Source organism: Nelusetta ayraudi, unplaced genomic scaffold (genome assembly GCF_046127955.1).
Source record: "Nelusetta ayraudi isolate G7.1 ecotype Tasmania unplaced genomic scaffold, CSIRO-AGI_Nayr_v1 ptg000011l, whole genome shotgun sequence".
Lineage (NCBI taxonomy): Eukaryota > Metazoa > Chordata > Actinopteri > Tetraodontiformes > Monacanthidae > Nelusetta > Nelusetta ayraudi.
Window position 1 is genome coordinate 19,981,125 of NW_027466061.1, and position 22,622 is coordinate 20,003,746.

General features: G+C 43.5%; 1 protein-coding gene across 1 annotated transcript in view; it reads left to right on the plus strand.

Moving 5' to 3' along the window:
• st6galnac3 (ST6 (alpha-N-acetyl-neuraminyl-2,3-beta-galactosyl-1,3)-N-acetylgalactosaminide alpha-2,6-sialyltransferase 3) overlaps nt 1-22,174 on the plus strand; it is a 59,901-nt gene extending 37,727 nt beyond the window's left edge. Inside the window, exons 4-5 of the mRNA XM_076021777.1 lie at nt 17,174-17,281; nt 20,087-22,174. Of these exons, the coding sequence (XP_075877892.1) occupies nt 17,174-17,281; nt 20,087-20,276 (298 nt within the window). The 3' untranslated portion in view covers nt 20,277-22,174. The remainder of the gene's footprint in view (nt 1-17,173; nt 17,282-20,086) is intronic.
• Nucleotides 22,175-22,622: the final 448 nt, after the last annotated feature.

Below are 22,622 nucleotides of genomic sequence, written 5' to 3' on the forward strand. Positions count from 1 at the left end.
TGAGCCAAGTAAGTCATACTTCTAAGACAATATTTCCTTGATTTATTTGTCAATAAATCATCAAATCCACATGATAAGTGAGTAAATGATATCAAGGAAATTTTAAACCAACTCTTAAACATTTAACATTATTGTTATTAGATGGAGTGCCCTAAATTCACACTACACAATACATTTTAAAATTCACATTCCCACAGATGTCTAAGTCCAATTGGGACATAACTAATCACCAGCACTCATGCATATATGATCCAGCAAACACACTTGTTGTGTGTGGTAAAAAAGCATTTTGATATGAAAGCACTGCTGTGCCTTGCTACTACTGCTACCGACTGCTACTGACCTGAAACATCTGAAACAAAAATGAAAATTGCTGTTGATTAAATCCGTGCACAAGTGCCTATATTGACACTTAATTAAAATTGGGAAAACGAAGCCCTTGCTTTAATTACTGCAGCCATGGTAACCTGTTCTTTGCACGTTAACGGGTCTTGGGTTTGTTGCTCCCACACAAAATCATAACCCCTCATGCAGCAACAGTGTCTGCACTCATCTACCAGCCCAGGTTTTTTCAGTTAGTTCTGCGTTAGAAAGCAGCAAGTCCAGATCGCGTTCGTTTCAGACAATTGAGAATTAATAGATGCATAGATTTAAATGTATACATTATTTCCAACGCTTTTTTAGGATAAAAACACTGCATCTAAAATAAAAAGGATTTTTCAGGAAATGTGTGGTGAGATTTGCTATGATACATTCTGAACCAAAACGAATTACATCTCTCTCAAAGTGCAGCTTCAGCTTCTTATTTATTCTCAAGTACACAGGCAAAAAACACATGAATTGCACAAATAATAATAATAATGGACCCTTTTAGGAATTGCTTCCATATGTAACCCTATATGAAAAACACTGTGGACCAAGTCATCAAACTGTACAGCCAAAGAAAATGTAAAATGAAGAGAGGAAATTAACATCAAGGGTTTGGTTCAGTTCAGTCTTTTTTGAAATACTTTTGTAATTGCCAAGACAGTCTTGTTTTCTTTACACACTGTTCAAATTCAGAGCATCCACCCCTTCACAACATAATGATAGGCACAATGGCATGCTTCTGCACCAGTGAGAGGTGGTGGTGGTGGCGAAGTGGTGGTTGCTGATCGAGGGTGGGCTGCTTCCATGACACCGTAACACAGATATCTATTCATAACCAGCCCATGAGTCACAAGAGTGCCAAGACCCGCCTCTGTAGACAAGACCAGGCCAAGACACAAATCATGTGATATCTTTTTTAAAATTAGATTTTGTGTCTTATTTCACTTCACAAAAAGTTACATCATAAGATAGCATTGTTGTCTTAAACCTCATGCATGGAAACAGTACTGCTAGTGTATATATATATCTGTAACCATAATTTAGGTTTACGTATTGCTACATGTATTGCAAAGTGCATATTTCAGAAATCATTCCCAATGATAACAAGTCAGGAATTGTTATGTTCACCTTTGTTTTATTTAATATTAAAGAAGAAAGAAAAATAATTGAATAGTCATGATATGTGTAACAGCCAGCCTAATGCATGGTTATTGTGTTGACCCAACACATGCTATGTCTGTCGCGCCGTGTGGCTGTTACCTTACTCCTTGCAAGAAGTATTGAGAGTCCACTGGTTCAAAGAAAATTCCCTTTTATTCCAAAGTTGTGACAAACAATCCAAGGATAAAATTCACTCTCCGCTGCCTGCGGTCAAAACCTATTGCCCTTCTGGGGTCAACACACCTCCCGACATCACTTCCCAACTCCTTCTACTGTATGCTCACGATTACATCTAGTGGACATACACGATACCAAACACGCACATTCCAACATACATTTCGACTACGATTTGTGACAAAAATCCCAAGGCATTATATCATCTGTGCAGGTGTGATTCCTTGGGTTTTGGGAACCCAAGGACTCTGCTGGCAACCAAAGATATGATATGATATGCAGAGCAGTCCAGCTGTGGCAATCAGCTGCCAGGAACTCTTAGACAGACGGCAGGCATCTGATACAGCTATGTCTTCCTCAGACGAGAGTCGATTGGCTGGCCCACGCTGCCCTACAGTAGCTGCTTGACAGCCACAGGTTACACGATCTGTCCCCAAACGTTCTGACATTTGGCAATGTCTGCGTCCGTTAAGATGATGCACAAAAGAGGTTCGATGGAGATGAACACCGCATGCTGAACCCCGTTCTGCCCTGAGGACACAAGCTAAAAGCCACTGCAGGCAGAGTAGTCCCTTTCTCCCAACAGCACTTGAAGCGCCTAATAGAGAAAGAGCAGGATGGCAACTTCTCATGACCAAAGTTCAGCTATTTACGAATGTTTAGCATTGCAAAGAGTGTTGGGACCCCCAGTATAATTGCAAATAGAGAGAGGATGTGTGTGTGTGTGTGTGTGTGTGTGTGTGTGTGTGTGTGTGTGTGGTGGGGGGTGGAGGGGTGTTGGACGATCAACCTGCGGGTTAAATTTCCTTTTTAAATGTGTTAGTGTCTCTTCACTAACCACTTTCACTGTAGTAATTATTCACTTAACACGAGAAACATCTCATGGCTGTGGTCTAGTAAAATCGTTTGATTATACTCAAGCAGTTAGAGAACTGAATCACACTGTGCTTGGCTAACGGTGAATGTGTGCATGTTGCTCACACACGCTTTGCTTCGACCAGATGTTATTGTTGTTGTGTGCGAACCCAGGCGAATAAAGCTTCATTCTGCCCTCACTTTCAGACTCATGGCCAAACACCCTTAGCGCATGCAGTCTGCTGTCTCCTGACAAAAGCACGATGTAGTCCGAGATAGTTAGAACACTATACTGTCATGAGCCTCTGGTGGAAGATTAGCTCATATAAAAAGAAATCTTTGGCTCCGTCTTTATCTTCTATCCAAACATACACAGTGTTTTGTTGCACAGCTGAGACAGTTATATTAAATTTTCACAGCTTTAATAAGTCGGCTTTGAGCTTTGCACTCCACTCAGTCAGGTCCTTTTTTTTTTTTTTTTTTCGAACTGAGGAATTGGATAGAAGAAGAGAGAGAATAAACCTGTGTTGCTACTGAATGTTTTGCCTCAGTCCCTTATGAAACTGTGGACAAGTTCTGAAATAGTCGAATCGTTTAGTGTCAAACACTAAAATACATTCAATTCAAAGTCATATGTACTTTGTACAAGAATGGTTTATTTGTAAGGAGAAGCAAATCTGGTAAGTTGTTTTTCCACAGTGTACATCATCGCTCTGACTTCTTCTCTTGTGCTAACATGAGGTTGCTGTGGGTTTTTCTTCTCTCCTCCTGACTAACAAATTGAAATTTTGTAAGTCTTGTGATTAACACTGACTTCCCACACCCCAATATTCAGATTTAACTACAATTATGAACGAGCGCCTGTACAAGTCTTTTCCTTCCCGTCCCTTAATGGTTGGCCAATCGTCTGACTCCATCTGATCCTGTCAACTTCATCCTCTTCTCTTACAACTAACTTCATGTCACTCTTCTACTACATCCATTAATCTCCTCTCTGACAAAGTTGTCTAACGCTGACTAAAATAAAGAAGCAAAAATCTCAAAGAATTCAAGTAAAAATGTGCTGTTCTGCGTTTTGTGCACCTCCAAGGATTAACATCTCAGCTAAATGCTTCACATTGTGAAAGGGAAAATATTCGAAGTCAGTGTGGCACACTTTGATTCAGCACTGAGCTCCCTCCAGATGATTAATCTTGTTTTGTCTTTTTAACATGAGAATTAAGGGTTACATAATCGGCTGCTAATATCTGCTGAGTTTTTTCACATGAGGAAATTAGCTTTGAAGTTTAGCCAGAAGTGTGACGGTGTGATTAAGTGTGGGCGGAATCGCTGTGGAACAGCTGTCACTGCTTTTGACTTTGACATACTTTTGAGGTTTCCAACTGGAATCGGTTCAACTGAACAAGAAGAACAAATAGGAAATAAACTGACAAATTCAGGCACATTGTTTTCTTTTTCTCCCTGAGAAAAAAAAATCGAATCTGGAATACAATATGTATATTTTGGAGAGTACATTTTGAGAAGGAATTCAAACTCGGCTCCACGAGAAGAGCACTGTGTGATTTATTATTCATTATCAAAGTAAATGCACTACTGAGGATTAAATGACGTAACACAGACCAAAAGGCAACGGGGCACATTTGTTTTCCCAACACCGTGAAAGCAAGGCTGCTGGTAAAACAAACAGCTCAGACACTTTCGAGGGAGTACTAAGAGGGCAAATAGGAGGACGGACTCAGATGTGTGTGTTGTCTTCTACTTGCCTTTGCCTCAAACCCACTGGGGTGCTGCGAAATTAATGAGAGAAAACTGCCAGGGTGGTGGTGGGCATAAAAGCATCAGATGCCGTCATCTGCACTGAGAGAATTATTAAAGCCCTGGTTGCCAGGCGGAGATGAGGAGATCAGTGAGAAAGCCCTCGCCACAAGCTCCTCGCACATGAGGAGAGGAATCGACTGGCTGGGAGGAGGCGGCGGACAGGCAGCGTGGACTTGGGATAATAGATGTTATTTTTGGAGGAACGCGGTGGGCTATTAGCACCATGTGGTCTGTTATTTGGGCATTGAAAGGGTTTTTTTTCATACGCAAGGGATGCTCGATGAGCATCGGAGAATTGGTAATTTGGTGGATTTGATGGATATTCTCCACATGCGTCAGCTAACACCGCAGCCTCGGGCTCCCTGCAGTGCAGTGCATGTGAAGAAATGAAAAACATCCTGTTATTTCTTCCATATAATCACACAAAACCCGAATCACCAAAACATCAATTTTTTTTCCATAAATCAAGTCAAGTAATCTCAGTAAACAATCCCGAGCACAAAGGAGACGAGGAAATAGTATTTTTTTAGAGTCTGTTTTGGTTTTTAGAACGCCCTAATTTCATCCTGACAACATTCCTTATCTGAAGCGAGGTCTGAGCCGCTAAGTACATATCATACATCACATTTAATAGGTCCGTAATTGCGTAGTGATGTCAAAAATCAATGTCAGTTTACGTGCAAGGCTGGTTCCAGTAGACCTTGTCATTTGTGGTGGAGAATAAGTTGTTTTTAGCCAGAAGTGAGGACAAGCTAATCCAGCCTTTTTATGACAGTTAATAAATATGCCAGCCGTGTGGATTGAGCAGTTTGGAAAGGCCGACTTGAGGTCACCGCGGAACTCATATGGTGCACTCCTCTCACTCCTCCCCAGCAGTGCTCTCGAGATGTCACTGCTCTGTTCGCCTTCTGGCTGTAAGCCACTGAGACCCAGACTCTCTTCAGAGCTGTGCTGTTGCTGGTCTGTGTGTGTGTGCTTGGGGCCTCAAGAAGGTGGTGACCTTCTGAAATCCATCCAGATCCATCCAGTTTCTTTTCATGCCAGTTTTTGAGTTTCCCCCAAGCGAGGGTGGCGTTTATTCGGTGACATTTATTGCAATGAATTTTGGAAAGCTGTCTTCAGGAGGTTGGTTATGTGCAGACAGTGACGAGTTCTCTGTGACATGGATCACAGCCAGACCTTCAGTTGCTTGTCGCCACACTCTTCTCTAACCCCTCCTTCATGGGAGGATCCTTTTAAGCACCACCGATTGTCAAAAACGTAACATTTTCAGCTCCTTGATGTGTATTTTTTTTGCGTTACACACCAAGTATGAAAAACGAACACTGGCTCATTTCTAGATGGGCTGGTTTTACCCGTGTTGCTGTACCTTTACAAGTCCTTCGGATTTTGCTCAACTTTTTATGTCTCAAGTCTCAGGCCTATTATCATAGTATGCCACTGCAGACTTTTTTTTTCCCAATAAAAAATGTGCTAGCTAGCACCACCTACCAGTGAGTGCTATAGCAGTAAGCCGCTGACCAATCACAAAGGGTTGAGCTGTTCCAAGGCGGAGCCACAGCAGGAGCAGGTAGGGAGGGGGAAAGAGCCACACATGAGAGGAAGGCTTCTTTTGTAAGACCTGTACAGCTCAAACTAGGAGCTGATCATTGGAAGTGGACGACTAAAATGAATTTATTAAATCTGGAAATGGCGATACTAGAGCCCATTTAAAACATCTATTGTATAACAACTGTCCTGTTTTGCCTCAGTGTTTTGATTTGTTCTTCCTGGTTCAGTCTTCAAGGATATCATCAGCATATTGACAAGATCAAGTGGAAAAGATTGAAGTCCAAGTAATTGTAACATGTCTGAACTTGTGAAATTTGCTCCCTGTATTAACCCAGAGGGAGTGACAACAAGCTAAACACTCCAAAGTCCATGATGTTTGATTCTGGGTGCCAAGCAGGAAGGCAGTAGATCCCATATTCAACTGACCAAGAATTGAACTCACAGCCTCCCAGTCTGGTGGTCATTTCTATTTGTTGAAGATGGTAACTGTGAAATGGTCCCTTTTCCCAAAAACCAGAACCATAGAAAAACAAAACATAAACACAATATTCAGTTTATGAGTTGATAACAAGGTGAAAATGTTCTAGCAGCAAAATTACAAAATGCAAAATGATCTTATATTGCATGGCTTTGTTGAAACTGAATTTTAAATGCTCCTTTTTTGCCTCATTTGGCAGGACTTAATGGGTCTTAGTGCAAACAAGTTTTATTTATAGAGGCAAATAAAGGATTGAATAAACAAATGGTCCAGTCTTTCTTTTTTTGCTTGAAGAAAGCAGTGTCACTCTGAAGGTCATTCTGTTGCATATCTTATGGTGGGATTTGTTCAGTGCTGATGCTTTGATCCCTCCCTGAAGTGGGATATTGCCCACTTCTTAAATGGGATTAAGCTATTTTTTGAGCACTAAATTAATTATGCAAACATTAATGATGCTTAGAAAGGAGATTTAGCAGAATCGGGACTTTGGCCAATTTATAACAGCCTCTCTTTACTTCTGCAATGTTACTCCAAGTTAATGAAGCGTATTTTATTGTTCTACCCCTCTGTTTTTCTGATGCTTTTGCTGGATGCCCCCACGCCTCACCTCTCTCTCTCTCTCTCTCTCTCTCTCTCTCTCTCTCTCTCTCTCTCTCTCTCTCTCAAAAAAAAAACAAAAAACTTTTTGTTTGTTGTGTGTCTTTGTGCAGTTGATTTTTATGACATTTGGCAGCCCTGAACAAGGAGACAATACCCTTTTCAGGCTGACAGACACGTCACATTAGAAAAAGCTGATTAGCGCTGACATTGTAGTGGAGTAAATGTGTCATCACAGGCAGGCGACTTTAATGTGCTGACATTTTCCGGAACACTTCAGCCAGGGTTTTCCTACTTGACTGTGGCATTAATTGCTTGTGTTGTGGCTTTGACAGAGTCCTTGTCTCTCTCCCAGTCCTCATTGTCATGAAAACACAACACAGTTTGACTTTCCTTTCAGCACCGCTGTCATCTTCGGGCATTAATCTGATCACATACTGTAGATCCCTCCTCATCCGAGCCAGAAAGTTTGTTTTTCTGTTTTTGTAATCCAGTGCACCCTATAAATGGCGCCAACTGTATCCAGGCTTTGCTATTCAGTCAGTGGCTACTTCAGCTCTATAAAGGCCTCTGTGCAGAATTCTCAGGAGTGACAATACTTGGCTGTTTGGAGGAATCCTCAAGGGGAGTTCAGGGCCTCAATCTTTTCGTTTTTTTGTTCAGCTTTTTTTTGTGTGTGTTAAATCCTTCTGTCCTCTCTCCTCTCGCCGTGCTCCTATTGGCATCTTTTTAAGAAGGCCAACTCAGTCATTAACGAACACAGTATCAGAACATACCGTGTCAGGAGGGGAACAAACGGAGTGAGAGGGGAGTTGAAAGGTTTCAGCAAAGAAATTACGGGTAGAGGTGATAACACACAGAGGGGCAGAGTTTGAGTATGATCGGGAAATAAGGAAAAAAAAAGGGGTCAGTGGCAAGAGAGGGGAGGTGGGGAGATAATTTAAAAACTGCCCAGAATACTGAGTGAGAAACAAAGCAGTCCTTCAGGGCCTAGAATCCAATATTTTCAGGCCCCAAAGGACTACAAGACCAATGACTAAAACCCATGAAAAGACAGTTTTACATATCAAAAGACAAAGTGGGGCAAAGCAATTAAACCTTTTCTTTTTCTTTCAGTCTTTTTTTTTTTTTTTTCTTTAATAAAGCCAGCCTGAGATAGCTGAAAAAAGGCAGGAAATTCACAATATTGCACAGCAGTATTGTGAATTCAGGAGAACTGGATCGTGAAGAAATGATGCATAACTATGCATAATCTTACCTTTGATTCATTAAAAAAACATTTAAAAAGTGAATCAAAAAATTTTGTAGCAGGAGTTTATAGCTGCTTTGACAATGTTTGTAATCACACTATTTCCATTCCATTAAACAAAAAGACTAAGTCAGTGTTCCTGCATTCAGCAGGTACACTCTTACATTATACATACTGGTTAAGGTTGAATGAAGAACGGTACCACCCGTTTAGATCTAGATTTAAACTTTTAATAATTTCTCCAGAAATATTCGTCACCATTGCCAAGAATCAAGAACGCAAACAAACTGATCTGTGTGTGTGAGCGTGTTTGTGCTTGTGTTTCTTTTTTACATCCCACTCGCACACTGGCAGCACAGGTGCCCTCACCCTCATGTTTGTTTGTCTTCTCTCATTTTTAAGGATTAGACATTTGTGTTCTGACCGGCGTATCTCATACATAGGAAACTTTTCCTATTTACCTCCTTGGAAAACAGCTATTCTTCTCTTAGTATTTGGCTGTTTTGTGTTGTTTGGTTGGGGATTGGGGTGAAAGACATCAGCAACAAACAGCAAACAAGACATATTGGAAATCAAGGAGTGCAATCATGACGGGTGTGTGTGTGTTGTGTGTGTTGTTTGTGGAGGTTGCTGGGCACAAGTGGCTATGGATGATGTGGAGAGGAGAAAGCTGATAGAGGTTGACACACTGCATGTGAACGACATCAGACTCCTTCTGTTCCAGTGCTGAAAGAGTTTTGCCACAGTGATAGACACAGGAGGCCATGAGGGGAAAATTCCACCAGGAAACACCTCTAGGCAAACATGGACTAGTCCAATAATATGTCTGAATATGTCTGAAAGCAGCAACCTTCCTAGGTTGTGGTAATTATTTCTTGCAAAGTCTGTGACTTATTGCTTCATTACTTCAGCCGGTTTGCTTTGACAGATTTAATTAGTTTCAGACTTGTCTTGATGAAAATTTTGTTGAAAACCTTTCACACCTGTAGGAATAGTATGTGTATGTTTGTATGTTTGTCATCTACACCCTACTCTATCAACCTTATAAACATTATGGCACATTGCAATCAGGGTGTCTGAAATTTCTACATTTTGCACTGAATGTTCTGACATGGTCGTATTGAGCTGCACCAGTGGTGGAAATGCCACAGTTTTGCAATTGTCGGTTTCTCAAAAGTTACTTTCACATTATAACTTTGTGCCAAGACCGAAACACAATAGTGGATGCTGATGTAATAATGCCATTAGCTCTGCAGGTGTTTGGTCAGGAGCCTTGAAGTCTTGACATTTACAAGCTGTAAATGTCAATACGTTATGTTGAACTAAAGCTTCAGTTCAGCCTTTGCTCAACATGATTTATTTTGTGCCAAGTGGCGAGGTCGTTTCTGTGGAGTCAAGATATTTCTCTGAAATCCCCAAAAATGGGCTCTCCTTTGCAGGAGGAAGGGTTGTTGGATCAACGTAATCGGACGGCTTGAATTTCACTGTACTAAATAGCGTTAAATATCTCAACAAAATATCATGCCAAACTACCAAACTAGTGGTGATTACCATAGAAACACAGTGTTTGGTTAAAATAAACCTTGACCTTGTAATTAAACTCAAAGTGTTGATATTTTTTATTGTGGAAATTAACTGTTGTTTATTTTTAACGGGATAAAATATAAAAGCTAAATTTAAATTCTACTTGCACTTACCCGGGGCCATTGTCCTATCTCATTTTAATCTGTACATAACAGTGCTTATGCTGAAGGGAGTGTGTGGGATGTGGGTGACTGTACTGTGTGTCAGTTGTCAACCATATAAATAATAATGGTTTTATAATGTCTTGTTTTTTGTTTTGTTTTTTAAATTCAATCCTTACCAAAGTTTTAAAAGGGCAATTAAGATTTCCAGTCACATCAGATCCAGTGCTAATGGTAAGGCGATAACTGCGATATGATCAACTTTATTTCCATAGCCACATATTTAAATGCACTTACACTTGAGGGAAACTGTCTCTCATCAGACCTAATCCACACTAACTCTGCATCAGCAAGCCAAGACTCTGCAGGGCACAACAAACTCTTCCGGCTTATTAATAGCTTTTTATACTGGTACAAAAGTAAACAGAGAAGAACATTGTCTTTTTCATAATGCAGGTTGTGGAGGTCACCCCTGATGCTTCCTATTGCCTCCCGGCAGAATTAAGAAACGCTCCAGCAAGCCCACACGGCAGCATTGCTCATTCACGTCATTAAAATAAATTGCTGTTCTGTGGTCTGTAACACAAAATAGAAGCAAAAAAAAAAAGAAGAGACCAGCTTTCTCCCTGCAGCTTAGCTCTGGGTTTTGTCCCTGGGTCTGCCCACTGCCTCCTCAGCTGCTCCCGGGGCACAGCGAGTCACAGTGGCTGCGCAGTTCCTCGCAAATCGCCCATGGGGCAAAGGCGAGTGCTTGTCTCACGGGTCCGATGTCGCGCAGAGCAATCACTTCATAACAAACAGTCATTTGCATCAGCCGATATCTTGGATGCACAGCACAACGAAATCAGAGGTTTCGTGAGAAAGACGCCGAGTCATCGCAGGCGAGTGCGAAGCCTCCAACGAGTTGCAATACAAGTACGGGAGAGGAAGCAGCCCCCCCCCCCCCCCCGTCTTTGTGTGCCGGTGGGATGGAACTGGTAAAAAGCCAGCGATGAACAGCAACAGTGAGTTCCAGCATCCCTTCTCTTATGGCACAATGGAGAGGAGGAGCAGAGCGGCGGACGGAAGGCCTGCCCGAGTCTCGGCTTGCTCTGATGAAATGCCCTCAGCTGATTGTGTCTGAAGTTGCCTGATAACAGTGGGTGTGCGGGAGGGTCTGCCCGTCTCCATCAAAGGTGCACAACTGACCTGGTGCAACACCATACATTTGGCTTTTTTTTCTTTCTTTTTTGGCCCAACAGGTTGACAGCTAATTCATTGTTGGTGCAAAGTGCGCCACGTCAAGCCGATTTGCATTTCAAAAGCTGAACCAACATCAGAGATAAAATGAGACAATAAGTCTAAAGGCCTGCACTTAATTCTGAATGCTGGGCTAACGCTCGCGAGCCCTAGCAGCCAACATTGTCCAACACAACAGCACCAACAGGCAGGGTCAGTGGGATCGGATTGCCCTCTCCCTCTGGCACTTTTCAGCCTGTTTCACCAGCAAGCAGTCTGTGTGACTTGTTGAGCGTCGTCCTGTTGGGTGGCTGTCGGTGTCTCCTTTGTCTGTCATATTGCTGCCAAACTCTGAGAACTATGCGGTTGTGGACTCAGCCGTCCTCCCAAGTTGTCGCCGTTTTCGTTCTTATGAAATCTTCGGCACAGGAGCTAATTAACCTGAAGATAAATGAGGTCATCTATGAGGCAGAATTTTTTTAATTAGCAGAAATCAAAGCTCGGGGAACAAAAATAATGGGAAATTAATCCAGTGACAGAATTGTTGCCTCCACCGGTATAAAGACACTGCAGAGAAACGCTCTGGAAAGTAAACACTAATAGTTTTATGACTTTAATTCATTATAAAGGAAAAGACCACTGTAGATGTGCTAAAACAGAGGATAAAAAAAATCTGTTTACAGTGAATTCAACTTTTGCAGCTCATAACTAATATGGCACGATTTGCTATGATGTCAAGTGAAGTGAAAAGTGTTTCAAATCTTTAAACAGGTGTAAAGCAACACACAGAGCAACGTCTGGGAGCTTTGAAAAGCAGCAAAGAAATGTGGCCAGTGATTGCATTCTCCCAATCGATTAACAGTCGACATGGACATTAACATCAACATCAACAAACAGTGTTGGTCTCAGTGAACTTCAGAGATGCTGAGAAGGTTGTCAGCCTTTCAAAACTAAAGGCCAGAATCTGAATGTTAAACAGGAAACACAATAAAAACCACAAAAAGGCAAAAGGTGGCTGAAAAACTGGTTGGACTAATTATCCTAGTTTATGGTTTTCACACACACGTGCGTGCACATTCACACACACACACACACATGCGCGTGCGAGCTCACACACACACCTCCTCCTCCATGATTCCTTCATTATTCTACTCCTCAAGGTTTTCCTGTTGTATTTTTTAATTTCTTCTACTTTTTAGTTTTTGCGGAAGGCCAGAGAGACAGACAGGTTTCCCCTGTTTTCAGTCTCTGAGTTGCTGATAATGGCTGAGTAGGAGCTTCAGAATGTGTGCAAGCGTGTTGATCGTCAACCTCTAGAGTCTAAGCATCAACCTTCTTCTTTATTTTTTTTATTATTTGGATCAGCTTAGCTCATATTTCCATTTTTCAGTGTTCCCATTTGATAAAGCGATATTTCTCTTAACGGACTCCTGCCGTTACGGCGGCGTGTCACAGCCTGAAGTATGGGAGCACAGATTAAATTCTCACAATAGGGTGGAGCTGTATTCCCCTAAGTGTTTTTGGCAGGTGTCATATCACATTTGTGCCGCGGCGGAGGAATTATAAAGTATGTTTCGACAAATCGCTTGTCACTGCGGCTTTTCCCCGCACGCGCAGACAGCTCGGCGGCCCGGAGTGTCAAGAGTGTGAGTTATTGAGCGGAGTCGGAGGGAGAGTCGAGGAGTCTCTCACTGATCCCGGGCAGCTCTCCACCGCTCCTCTGCCTCTGGCCCTCAGCAGGTGTGGCTCAGTAAACCTCAGGAGATTATTTACTTAGAACCGCCTCACTGCGCCTGACTTTATTTCTCAACACACTTTGGTGGGGTTGAAGGGGTGGTGGGGGATGGGAGGGGTGGTTGCACTGTTGCATTGTGAGGGAATGTTAGAGCCACATCACCTGTTTGCTCTTAGGCGAGAAGAGAACGACTGAAGTTAATGTTTAACTTCTTCTCACTTTGTTGCTCTGCTTTTGCGAAAACACGATTTATTGGGCTGGATTCATCGAGAAAGCAGAAGCTGTGAGGAACCAAAGAGACTTGTGGAATTGCTGGGACACCCTTGCTTGCTGTCGCCATTTCGACAGTTTTATTGCTCTGCTCTCGCAACAAAAAAATACTTGATAGTTGAGTCCGCTGTCCGTGCTGCGGCTCAGGATGTCAGGCAGGATGCTGCACACTGCAGCTTTTCCACTTTTAATTCAACAAACAATAACGACATTCTTGATGCAGAGACCTCATTATGTTGCTACAAGTAAACACTTTGGCCAGAGGAGACCTTCAGCCCCGTCATTTTTATCGCCGCTCCTCCGCCAAGATGTCTGCTTTGTAATGATTGTTATCGGGCCGGCCGGACACGCCCCTTTTCTATTTATTCCGGTAAGCTTTTTTTCTTCTTCTTTTTTCCCCATTCCTGCCTCCAGGACATTCTGAACCCGACCGGGGACGTGCTCTGCGTGTGTGAATGCGTGTGTGTGCTGTGTGTTTATGTGTGAGAGTCTGCTGCTGGAGTGGCAAGTGGCTAATGAATAATGCAGGCTAATAGTGATGTGTTGACAGCTCTGACAGCTGAGTGCTGCAGAGCCGCGTAGCGCCCATAATGTGCTGTTTCCCTTCTGCGCTCATCTTTTCACTTATTACAATTACTTTTTTTGGGGGGGGGGTAATTTCACGTCCACAGCCCCTGCGCCTGTGGTGCGCTGGTGTTTTTGTCTGTGTTCTGAAAGCACCGGGCGAACACTCACAGGGATAAATGATCACAGTGTAAATCTTTGCAGTGACAAAATCTGTACTTTTTTAAACCTTGCATCTGCATTTATGACTCTGGTTTTACTGTAAGTCGCGGCTGCGTGTTTGCTTCACTTTTATGTCCATCCATCACAAGTGGCCACTTCATCGCAGGGCTGACATGTGATGGACACAAGCAACCGCATGTGCACACCAGAGAAGCCACTACCACATTCACCCATTATTTATTATATTTGATTTTTTTTTTTCTTACTTTCTGCACGACTACAACATTAGCTTTCGTCATTATAAACAGTATGTGCAACAGCTTTCCGCGATATACCCACAATTTCTGTAGCTTGTTAGTTCTGGCTCACAGCAAACACAAAACCATAATGATGATGTAAACAAGGCTATCCAAATGGGTGGACAGACAGGAGCGGTAGTGCCGACGTGCATGTTGACATTTAATTCATTTTACCTGTTGGTAGGCAAAGACGTGCATATCTCTATGAATAATGCATGAAACCGTTGGCAAGGCTTTAACTAAAATCCATGGTATGTTTTGGTTTGCATGAAGTCAGTGAAAGTTTTTAATTATCATGCTCCCATCAGTTCTTCCTGAAATGTTGCGGAACAGTTATTATTATCACTATTCTGATTATCTGAGACAATCAGATTGTGTGGAAGCACAGGTGATCTGACAACTCGAGAACTCTTTCCCAATCCGTAGAACTCTCAAACAGTTTGCACTTGCCCACAGATTTGTTTTCCAGTTGGCTCCCCTCCAAAGTGAGGAATCTCCACAGCAGTTTGCACCAGCAAGACAGACGGACTGCGCATCGCTCTCAGGGGAAGACATAAAAAGCAGCAGTGTTGTGGAATGTGACCAGAGTGTACATTCAGTAGTAGGAGCAGTTTTATTAACTTCAATAGATGTGTCCCTTGGCAGAATCACGTCCTGCCAAATCGTGTTTGAATAAGATGCTGTTGCCTCCATGTGCTCAGCTTCTGCTCACACCAACATGTGAATTACTAGAGCAAATGCTTGTTATGTGTTTTGTAGACAAAAATCACCTTTTAGAGTCAATCTAACTTTAAAAGCTCTGTCATAATACAGCCTATTGACCATTTAAATTGAATCACCCTGACATTATTTCTTTCTAGATTTCTTTCTTTTTTTTTTTAATTTCAGGACTGAACAAGAAATTATATTTTCTCGCTGTCAGTCTACAGTCATTAAATGATTCTTCACTTTTTTCCACAACAGTATTTTAAATGGTGCCCTTATTTATTTCTGATTAACAACGAAACTGAAATGTGTTTACATGTAGAACTGTGAAATTTGGAATATTTCTATGCAGCTGATTCCTAACAGTGAGAGAGTTTTTGTGTTTATTATGGAATGATTTTCCTACTAAATGTTGCTTGCCATCTTGGTCAGAGCTTCGGCAACAGCTGGCACATTGTTACATGATGACGGGGAACAAATGGATGTATTTGTTTTTCTATTGCATTTGAATGGCCAAAAGCCAAAAGGAAAACAGAAAGGAAAACTGTGATTTTAAGCTAGGAGCTGTCCAAGGTGCTGATCTGGGAACAGCTAGGGTGCAGGAGCTGTGCAATGTTTTACATTAACACTACATGAACGTGATAAGGACTGGTCAAATTGATTCAAATGTAGGATGAGCATTGTATTTACTGTTTTTTCTTTTGGCATTGTATTGAATTAAAAACAACAACAACAGTCTTTACACAGAGAGTAAAACGAATCAGCACATGAAAGAAAAACATTTATTTGCATTTTAAAAGACTGTCTAGTGGTGTTGTGTCCAATGTGTTTTGTGATCTTATCTTAGGACAAACCTTATTTTCAGCACATTTTTCTGAATGTCCAATTGAGCACTTGATTTTTACCCTCTTCTTTTATTATCATCATTATTATTATTCCCGTGCTTGTTGCAGTGTTCGTTGACGGCAGTGCTCCTTCAGTAGCTGCTGTCCGGGTGCTGAGGGCCACTGTGGAGGTGGTGGAGCTGTCTTCTTCTCCCTCATTATCAGCATCATGCTGCGCCGCCTTATAATATATTCAGGGTCTACGGCTCCTTGTAGTCCTTTGCATAACTGAAAGCCACGGGGGCACGTGGGAGTGCGGGACCACCTGCCTGGTGGGGGGCCGCTGGCCTTCGTTTTATGACCTACTTCTCATGCGGTTTGCCTTTGTTGGACAGAACCTGGAGTGAAGATGCATCTGGACTTTATGTACTGTATTTGAAAATGATCAAAGATAGAATTTTGTTTTGAAACTTTGCTGGGTTCAAAGTTTTCTGCCGCTGGTCTGATCCTGTGTGATGAAAGGATTGTGGCGAGTAATTGATCGGACCGCAATGCTTTCATGCGTTCTGCTGTTAGGTGGTCTAAAACCGCTTTCTTTTCTCAGCCTTTACACGTCATGTACGCTGGTGAACATTTCTCAACCTGTTTAATGGTCTTTGAAATAATTTACTGTGAACTTTTCTGTAGCATCTGAACCAACTTTGTCATGAACGCACTCTTGGCTTGGAGGCAACGTTGGATCCTTCAGCTTTGAAACATGGTTCGAGTCAAGTTGGACACAAAATACTTCATGTATGTTTATGAGACGTGTTGCGGTTTTCTTTGGTTGTGTTTAATGTTTGAGTTGGTTGCCTTCAATCCTTCCTTCGGTGAAACACATTTTAGGTCTTTTCTTTCAATGAAAATAAAACAAAATGGCGTAGTTATTTTACACTGGTGAAAAAAATGTAAAGAAAACACACAAAAAAGTAGCTACATTTTTTTATCCTTATTCTTCAAGACTGTAGCATGTATCCATGGTCCATGGAGTTCAGCAACAACAGTTACTATCGTGGGTCACGTGTCTTACAACCTTCATAAACAAACTACAAAAAAACTAAGATAAAATGATTTTTTTTTTTTTTTATGTGATTGCAAAATGTCCATTTGAAGAAACAGAAAGGAAGTGAAGCTCACAGCCGTGCTGTCATACAGAAGGTAGCGCCGTTTCACATTTACATTAAATTTGCATTTCTCATCCCTCGCTCAGATTTCACTTCCAGAGCCATGTGCAGTAAGAACAGCTGTTTGAATAATTTAAATCCTCAGATCCGCCGCGTTACAAGCACACTGGAGGAAAGAGTGCAGAGGTCACAAGAACAGCGCGATGGCGCCTCCAAATTCTCAACAACGTCTTCCATGCTGAAGCTTGCCTTCGCAGTAAAGGAAGCTCATGTTCTTGTGTGTTTCTTTTTTGCAGGATCCAGTCGGGCTCCTACCTCAGCACCGGCTGGTTCACGCTCATCCTGGCCATGGACATGTGCAAAGAGATCCACGTCTACGGCATGATCAACGACACCTACTGCAAGTAAGACGCCCCCGTTGCTGCTCCCTGCCAGCAGCGGGAAAGATTCTCTCTCAACATGAAGAAAAGTTTGCATTCGCAGCAGCGAGGGCCAATTGCACCCCACTTCCCCCAACCATAATGCTGCTGGGCCCTGCTGGAAATTCATTTCCAATGCCCGAGTTCAGGTCTAATGGCTGAATTTGTATTCCGAATTCCATATATGGGGCTTCTCTTCTCTGCACTGCCAATGATACAATATATATTACTGTCTACACTATACCATGACGACTTCCTGGTGAGAATACCCTGCGAGCTGCAGCGTCTGTGGACCCCCCCCGTCTGCTGGCTGACTGATGACTGACTGGCTGAGCGGCTTAGCAGGAAGGATGACAACCAGAATGCTGCCGCTCCAGACGTGCCCTTCTGCTCACTTTCGAGTCATGTCAAGCTGCTTGCCGCTTGCTTACTGTACATCCCCACCTCTCAGCTCCACCTGGGCGCTCTCGCCCCACATCAAACTCTTTTTTTTTCTCCTAATGCACGGTGAAAATCCAGCCTTTCATCCTCCTCGGCTCGCCCGTGCGCAGCGGGAGCTGCCGTACGAACACCTCCAGACACGTGGCGGAAAACTCAGCCAGCGAGCAGGATTTTTATCATTCACTGGGGCAGGCAGCACATCTTTTTTTTTTTTATTCCCCATTCCTTCCCTTCCTCCTCATTTAATTCCTTCCCCTCGTCTCCTCTCCCCTGTCAGACAGCAGGATATTGTGTCTGGCTGGCTCCGCCAAAGGACGATTTTCAGATAGACAAAGTGACGACGGCAGCAATCACGAGAGGTGGTCGATGTTGCACGTTCCCGTGTTTGAGGATTTGGTCGCAATGGACCCCCTGCAGTCGAGTGGTAACGCTGCTTCAACAGGTGGTGTAGGCAGGCTGACTTTGATTGTATGTTAGCACCGCCACTGTGTAGCACACTGAGAAAGATAGAGAGAGAGAGAGAGGGAGAGAAGGAGAGAGAGAGAGAGAGAGAGAGAGAGGTGGTGCTCCTGGAAGCTGACAGGCAGGCAGGCAGGTTTTTTGCTCCGTCTCCAATCCAAAGTCTCTCCGGAGTCACCCGCTCATTCACTATTGAAAAAAAGTATATTTTAAAGAGTGTAAGTGTAAGGGGAATTCGTCCCACCTCCATTTCTTGACTCTGGTTGTATTGACTCCTGCTTGTTTGACTGAGAGCTGCGAATTCAACCTGACGCTTTTACAGCCGTCAATTTATTCACCTTTTGGCTGTTTCACAGGCAAGAAGTGAGTCTGAGCACCGTGTCCAACAAATTTATTGAAGTCTAGTTTTGGCGGCACTATCTCAGCTTTCGATCCCGCTGAGCAGAGGATTTTCCGTTTTCTTTTTTTGCTGAAGGCTGTATGAGTCCCAAATGCTTCTCAACACTTATAGCGTATTGATTTGCCTTTGTCCATGTGTAAGATGATGGATTTATTATCATCATTAGAGAACATCTCTATCTCATGATATGTTATCAGACCTCTGTAAATTTGAAGAAAGAATACAGGCGCAATGATTAATTATATCATCTAATTAAGTGGTAATTTAAACACATTAATAACTTGTCAACGGATCATGATTGCATGTTTAAAACAATGCATAATTCATAGGCACAGCTAGAAGATTTTTTTTTGCACGTCGTACTGGCCTCACACTCTAGATTACAGCATTAAGTCACTAGTAATAAAATTCACGCATTAAAACGTGTGTACATCATAGAAAAAGCTAGAAGTGCTGTTTTTACACTTCAATACAGTGAAAACTGTGCTAAAAATATACACTGTGGAATGAGGAACAAATATAGTGTTACCACTTGCAGTTGCAAGTGACTGTAATCCACAGCCCCATAGCCTTGGTAACTAGCAAATAATAACGCTGCTCAGCAGTTGACCTCATTCTTTATACAGGGTCTGAGCCAGCTGGCATGCTGCAGCTTGCAACGTGTCTGTGCCATCAAATATATACATATAAATACAGTCAGGTCCATAGATAGTGGGACATCGATACAGTTCTCATCTTTTTGGCTCTAAGCACCACCGCAATGGAATTGAAATGGAACCAACAAGATGTGCTTTACCTGCAGACTTTCAGCTTTAATTTGAGGGTATTTCCATCCAAATCAGGTGAACGGTGTAGGAATGACAACAGTTTGTATATGTGCCTCCCACTTTTTAAGGGGATGAATTCTGAGGTGTTTCAGGCAATATTATCTGCTCATATTCAGCCAAATGCTTCAGAAGTCATTGGACGGCTCTTCACAGTGCAGATGGACAATGACCCGAAGCGTGCTGCGAAAGCAACCAAAGAGTTCTTAAAGCAAAGAAGTGGAATGTTACGCAATGGCCAACTCAGTCACCTGACCTGAATCCGATCTGAGCATACGTTTCACTTGCTGAAGACATAACTGAAGGGAAAGTGCACCAAGAACAAGCAGCAAGTGAAGACAGTTGCAGCAGAGGCCTGGCAGGGCATCAGCAGGGATGAAGCCCAGCGTCTGGGGATGTCTATGCTTCCCAGACTTCAGGCTGTTCATGACTGCAAAGGATTTGCAAGCAAGTATTAAAAAGTGAAAGTCTGATTTATGATTGTTAATTTGTCCCATCACTTTTGGCCCCTTAAAAAGTGGGAGGCACATACACACACTGTTGTAAGCGTTCACCTGATTTGGAGGTATACATACATATACATAAATACACAATGTTGATCAAAACACTGTAAAAAAGATAAATAGAACTTGACATGATGTACGTTTTCTTTCTTTGTCTTTTCAGGACGGAGGGGATCAGAAAGGTTCCCTACCACTACTATGAGGTCGGCAGCCGGGACGAGTGTGCCGAGTACGTGCTCCACGAGAGCGCCCCCTACGGCGGGCACCGCTTCATCACCGAGAAGGCCGTGTTTGCCAAATGGGCCAAAAGTCACGCCATCAAGTTCTTCAACCCGCCGTGGCAGCTGTCGTGACCTCGGCCGGAGCGGCGCCGGAATGATAACACTGTGATCATCACCAACGCTCATCCTGGAAGCAACAGCAACAACAGCAACAGCAACAACAACAACAACAACAACAACAACAACAACAACAACAACAACTAAAAGACTCTTCATATCCATTGAACAAGTGTTGATGTCACGTCCCGTACGGCTCGCAACAGACCAGAACCAGAATCTCGCCTGAAGAGAAACTTTTGCTCTGTGAGTTTGGGCAGCTGAACAAATTGCACAGTGTGCCGCTCTTCATCGACTCTTTGATCCGTTGCTGCTCTGTGAGTTACGCAAGGGATGCCTGAGAGACGGCGCTTGAAAAGAAGGGAAAAAGACGCGAAAAGGGAAACAACCGTCCATTAGCCGGCGGCGGCCTCGGAGCTCGAAGGACCTGCAGGCTTCTTCTTCTTCTTCTTCTTCTTCTTCTTCTTCTTCTTCTTCTTCTTCTTCTTCTTCATCTTCTTCTTCTTCTTCTTCTTCTTCTTCTTCTTCTCTGGCAGGATGGAAGTTGAAGAAAAGCTCAGACGTGTGAGATGAGTCACGTCGTCGTGGACATATGACGAGCTTGGCCCGCTGTGTTCCCTCTGCGTGTCTGCAGTCCGACTGTAATTAATCTATAACAAGTATCATTTAGGTCTTTGTGTCGGAGCGGAGGAGGGGCAGGGAGCGGGTATAAGGGTGTGTGTGTGTGTGTGTGTGTGTGTGTGTGTGTGTGTGTGTGTGTGTGTGTGTGTGTGTGTGAGAGTGTGTGCGCGCACGCAGAGGCAGCTTTTAATTTGCTCCCCTCTGTCTGAGGAAGCCTCAAAGAAAAGAAGAGAAAAGAAAAGCTGGAAACACCAAGAGCAAAAAAGAGAGATTTCAGTCGCACTGGAAACAGCCTGCGTGTGAATCGTCCCAGTTTTATATCCTTTGCTTGTCGCGCAATTCAAACGTGTCAGTTCTTTTTCTTCCCTTTTCTAATTCTCCGAGATTGAAATTGGAGTGGCTTGTTCAAAACGGTAATTTATTCCGCCGCGATAAGATCCCGCCGCCTGTTCCGCCCGCGACGTTACGGCGAATGTAGCGGCGTGCAGTTCGTGGCTCCTCCGTCCGGGAGTGAAGTCAGCGGCCGACTCGCCTGTGCAGTCAAACCATCCGGTCGTCCGTGGACTTCTGTTATCGTGTCGTGCCTGCGTCGGGCAGACGGAGGGAGGCGCTCGCCGTCTCTCTGGCTCCGTGCTCTCATCCAGCTTTGTGCCTTTTGTCTATGTTGTCATTATCACTGTCTGAAGGCGTCTCGGCCATTTCTGCCGTTGAAGGGGTCGGCCGTGCTGTCGCAGCGGCCCGTTACTTCCGAATGCACCTGCTCCACCCGCTCTTGTGGTGGCTGCTCGCTCTGACTGAGACCCCGACTTCCCCCGTCCCACCACCACCCTCCCAGGTGTCCTCCGCAGTCCAGAAGGGGGCAATGAGCCATTTCTGCCATTTGTGATCTGCTGCAGAAATGGCTTGACGCTCTCTTTCTCTCGTGCACTGTAACTGGGGTTACTGTCGCAGTGCGTTCGGGGGGGATTTCTCAGATTTGCTGGTTAAAGAGATGGGCAGGTTAAACCTCCAAGGCTGGAGTCCAGGGTCCTACAGTCAGCCAGTGTGGTGCGAGAGGCAGTGTCGTCATGCTGAAGGTCATCACACTGTGAAGACAATCTGTGTTCGAGCTGAAGATTTTGCACTAGACTTTGAATCATTTTTTGCCTTTACAAACAAAGCCAGTCTGAGTCCCGTTCAAGAGCTGCGTACCGGACTGGCAATATGGCGGCACAGTCATTTTTTTCCAGTGGCCTTTCAAGGTACCGCAGATCAAAACCCCATCTGGCCTAAAAGTGTTTTTCCCCACACAAAGAAAAAGGCTTATTATGTGACTGACATAATAAGCCTTCGTATTGTAGATTTTGAAGTGTTGTTTCTAGCCTTGTTCTGATTGGCTGATGCGTCCTCGTGCATCACTTGAGGTACAGAGGCAGGATTGGAAATGAAAACCTTTTCGTCGTATGCGCTGGATGAGCAACTCCATTGAAATGAATGGTCCGCCATATTGGAACCCGGGTGCTTGGTCCCGTTGATAGGGGCCTATTTCAGACACAGCCCCAGTGTGTGTGGAAGTGAGAACCAGGAAGTTCACCACCGGAATTCTCAATGCTATCAAGTAAAGGAGCAGAGACGTGCCGGTAGATCTTTGCACCTTAATGGAGTCTGGTGGAAGAGAAGCAGGCAAATTCAGATTATGCTTTCCAAAAAGAAAACGGAACGGTTAATGTTAGCAACACAGACAATAAGGAGGCGCTGAAG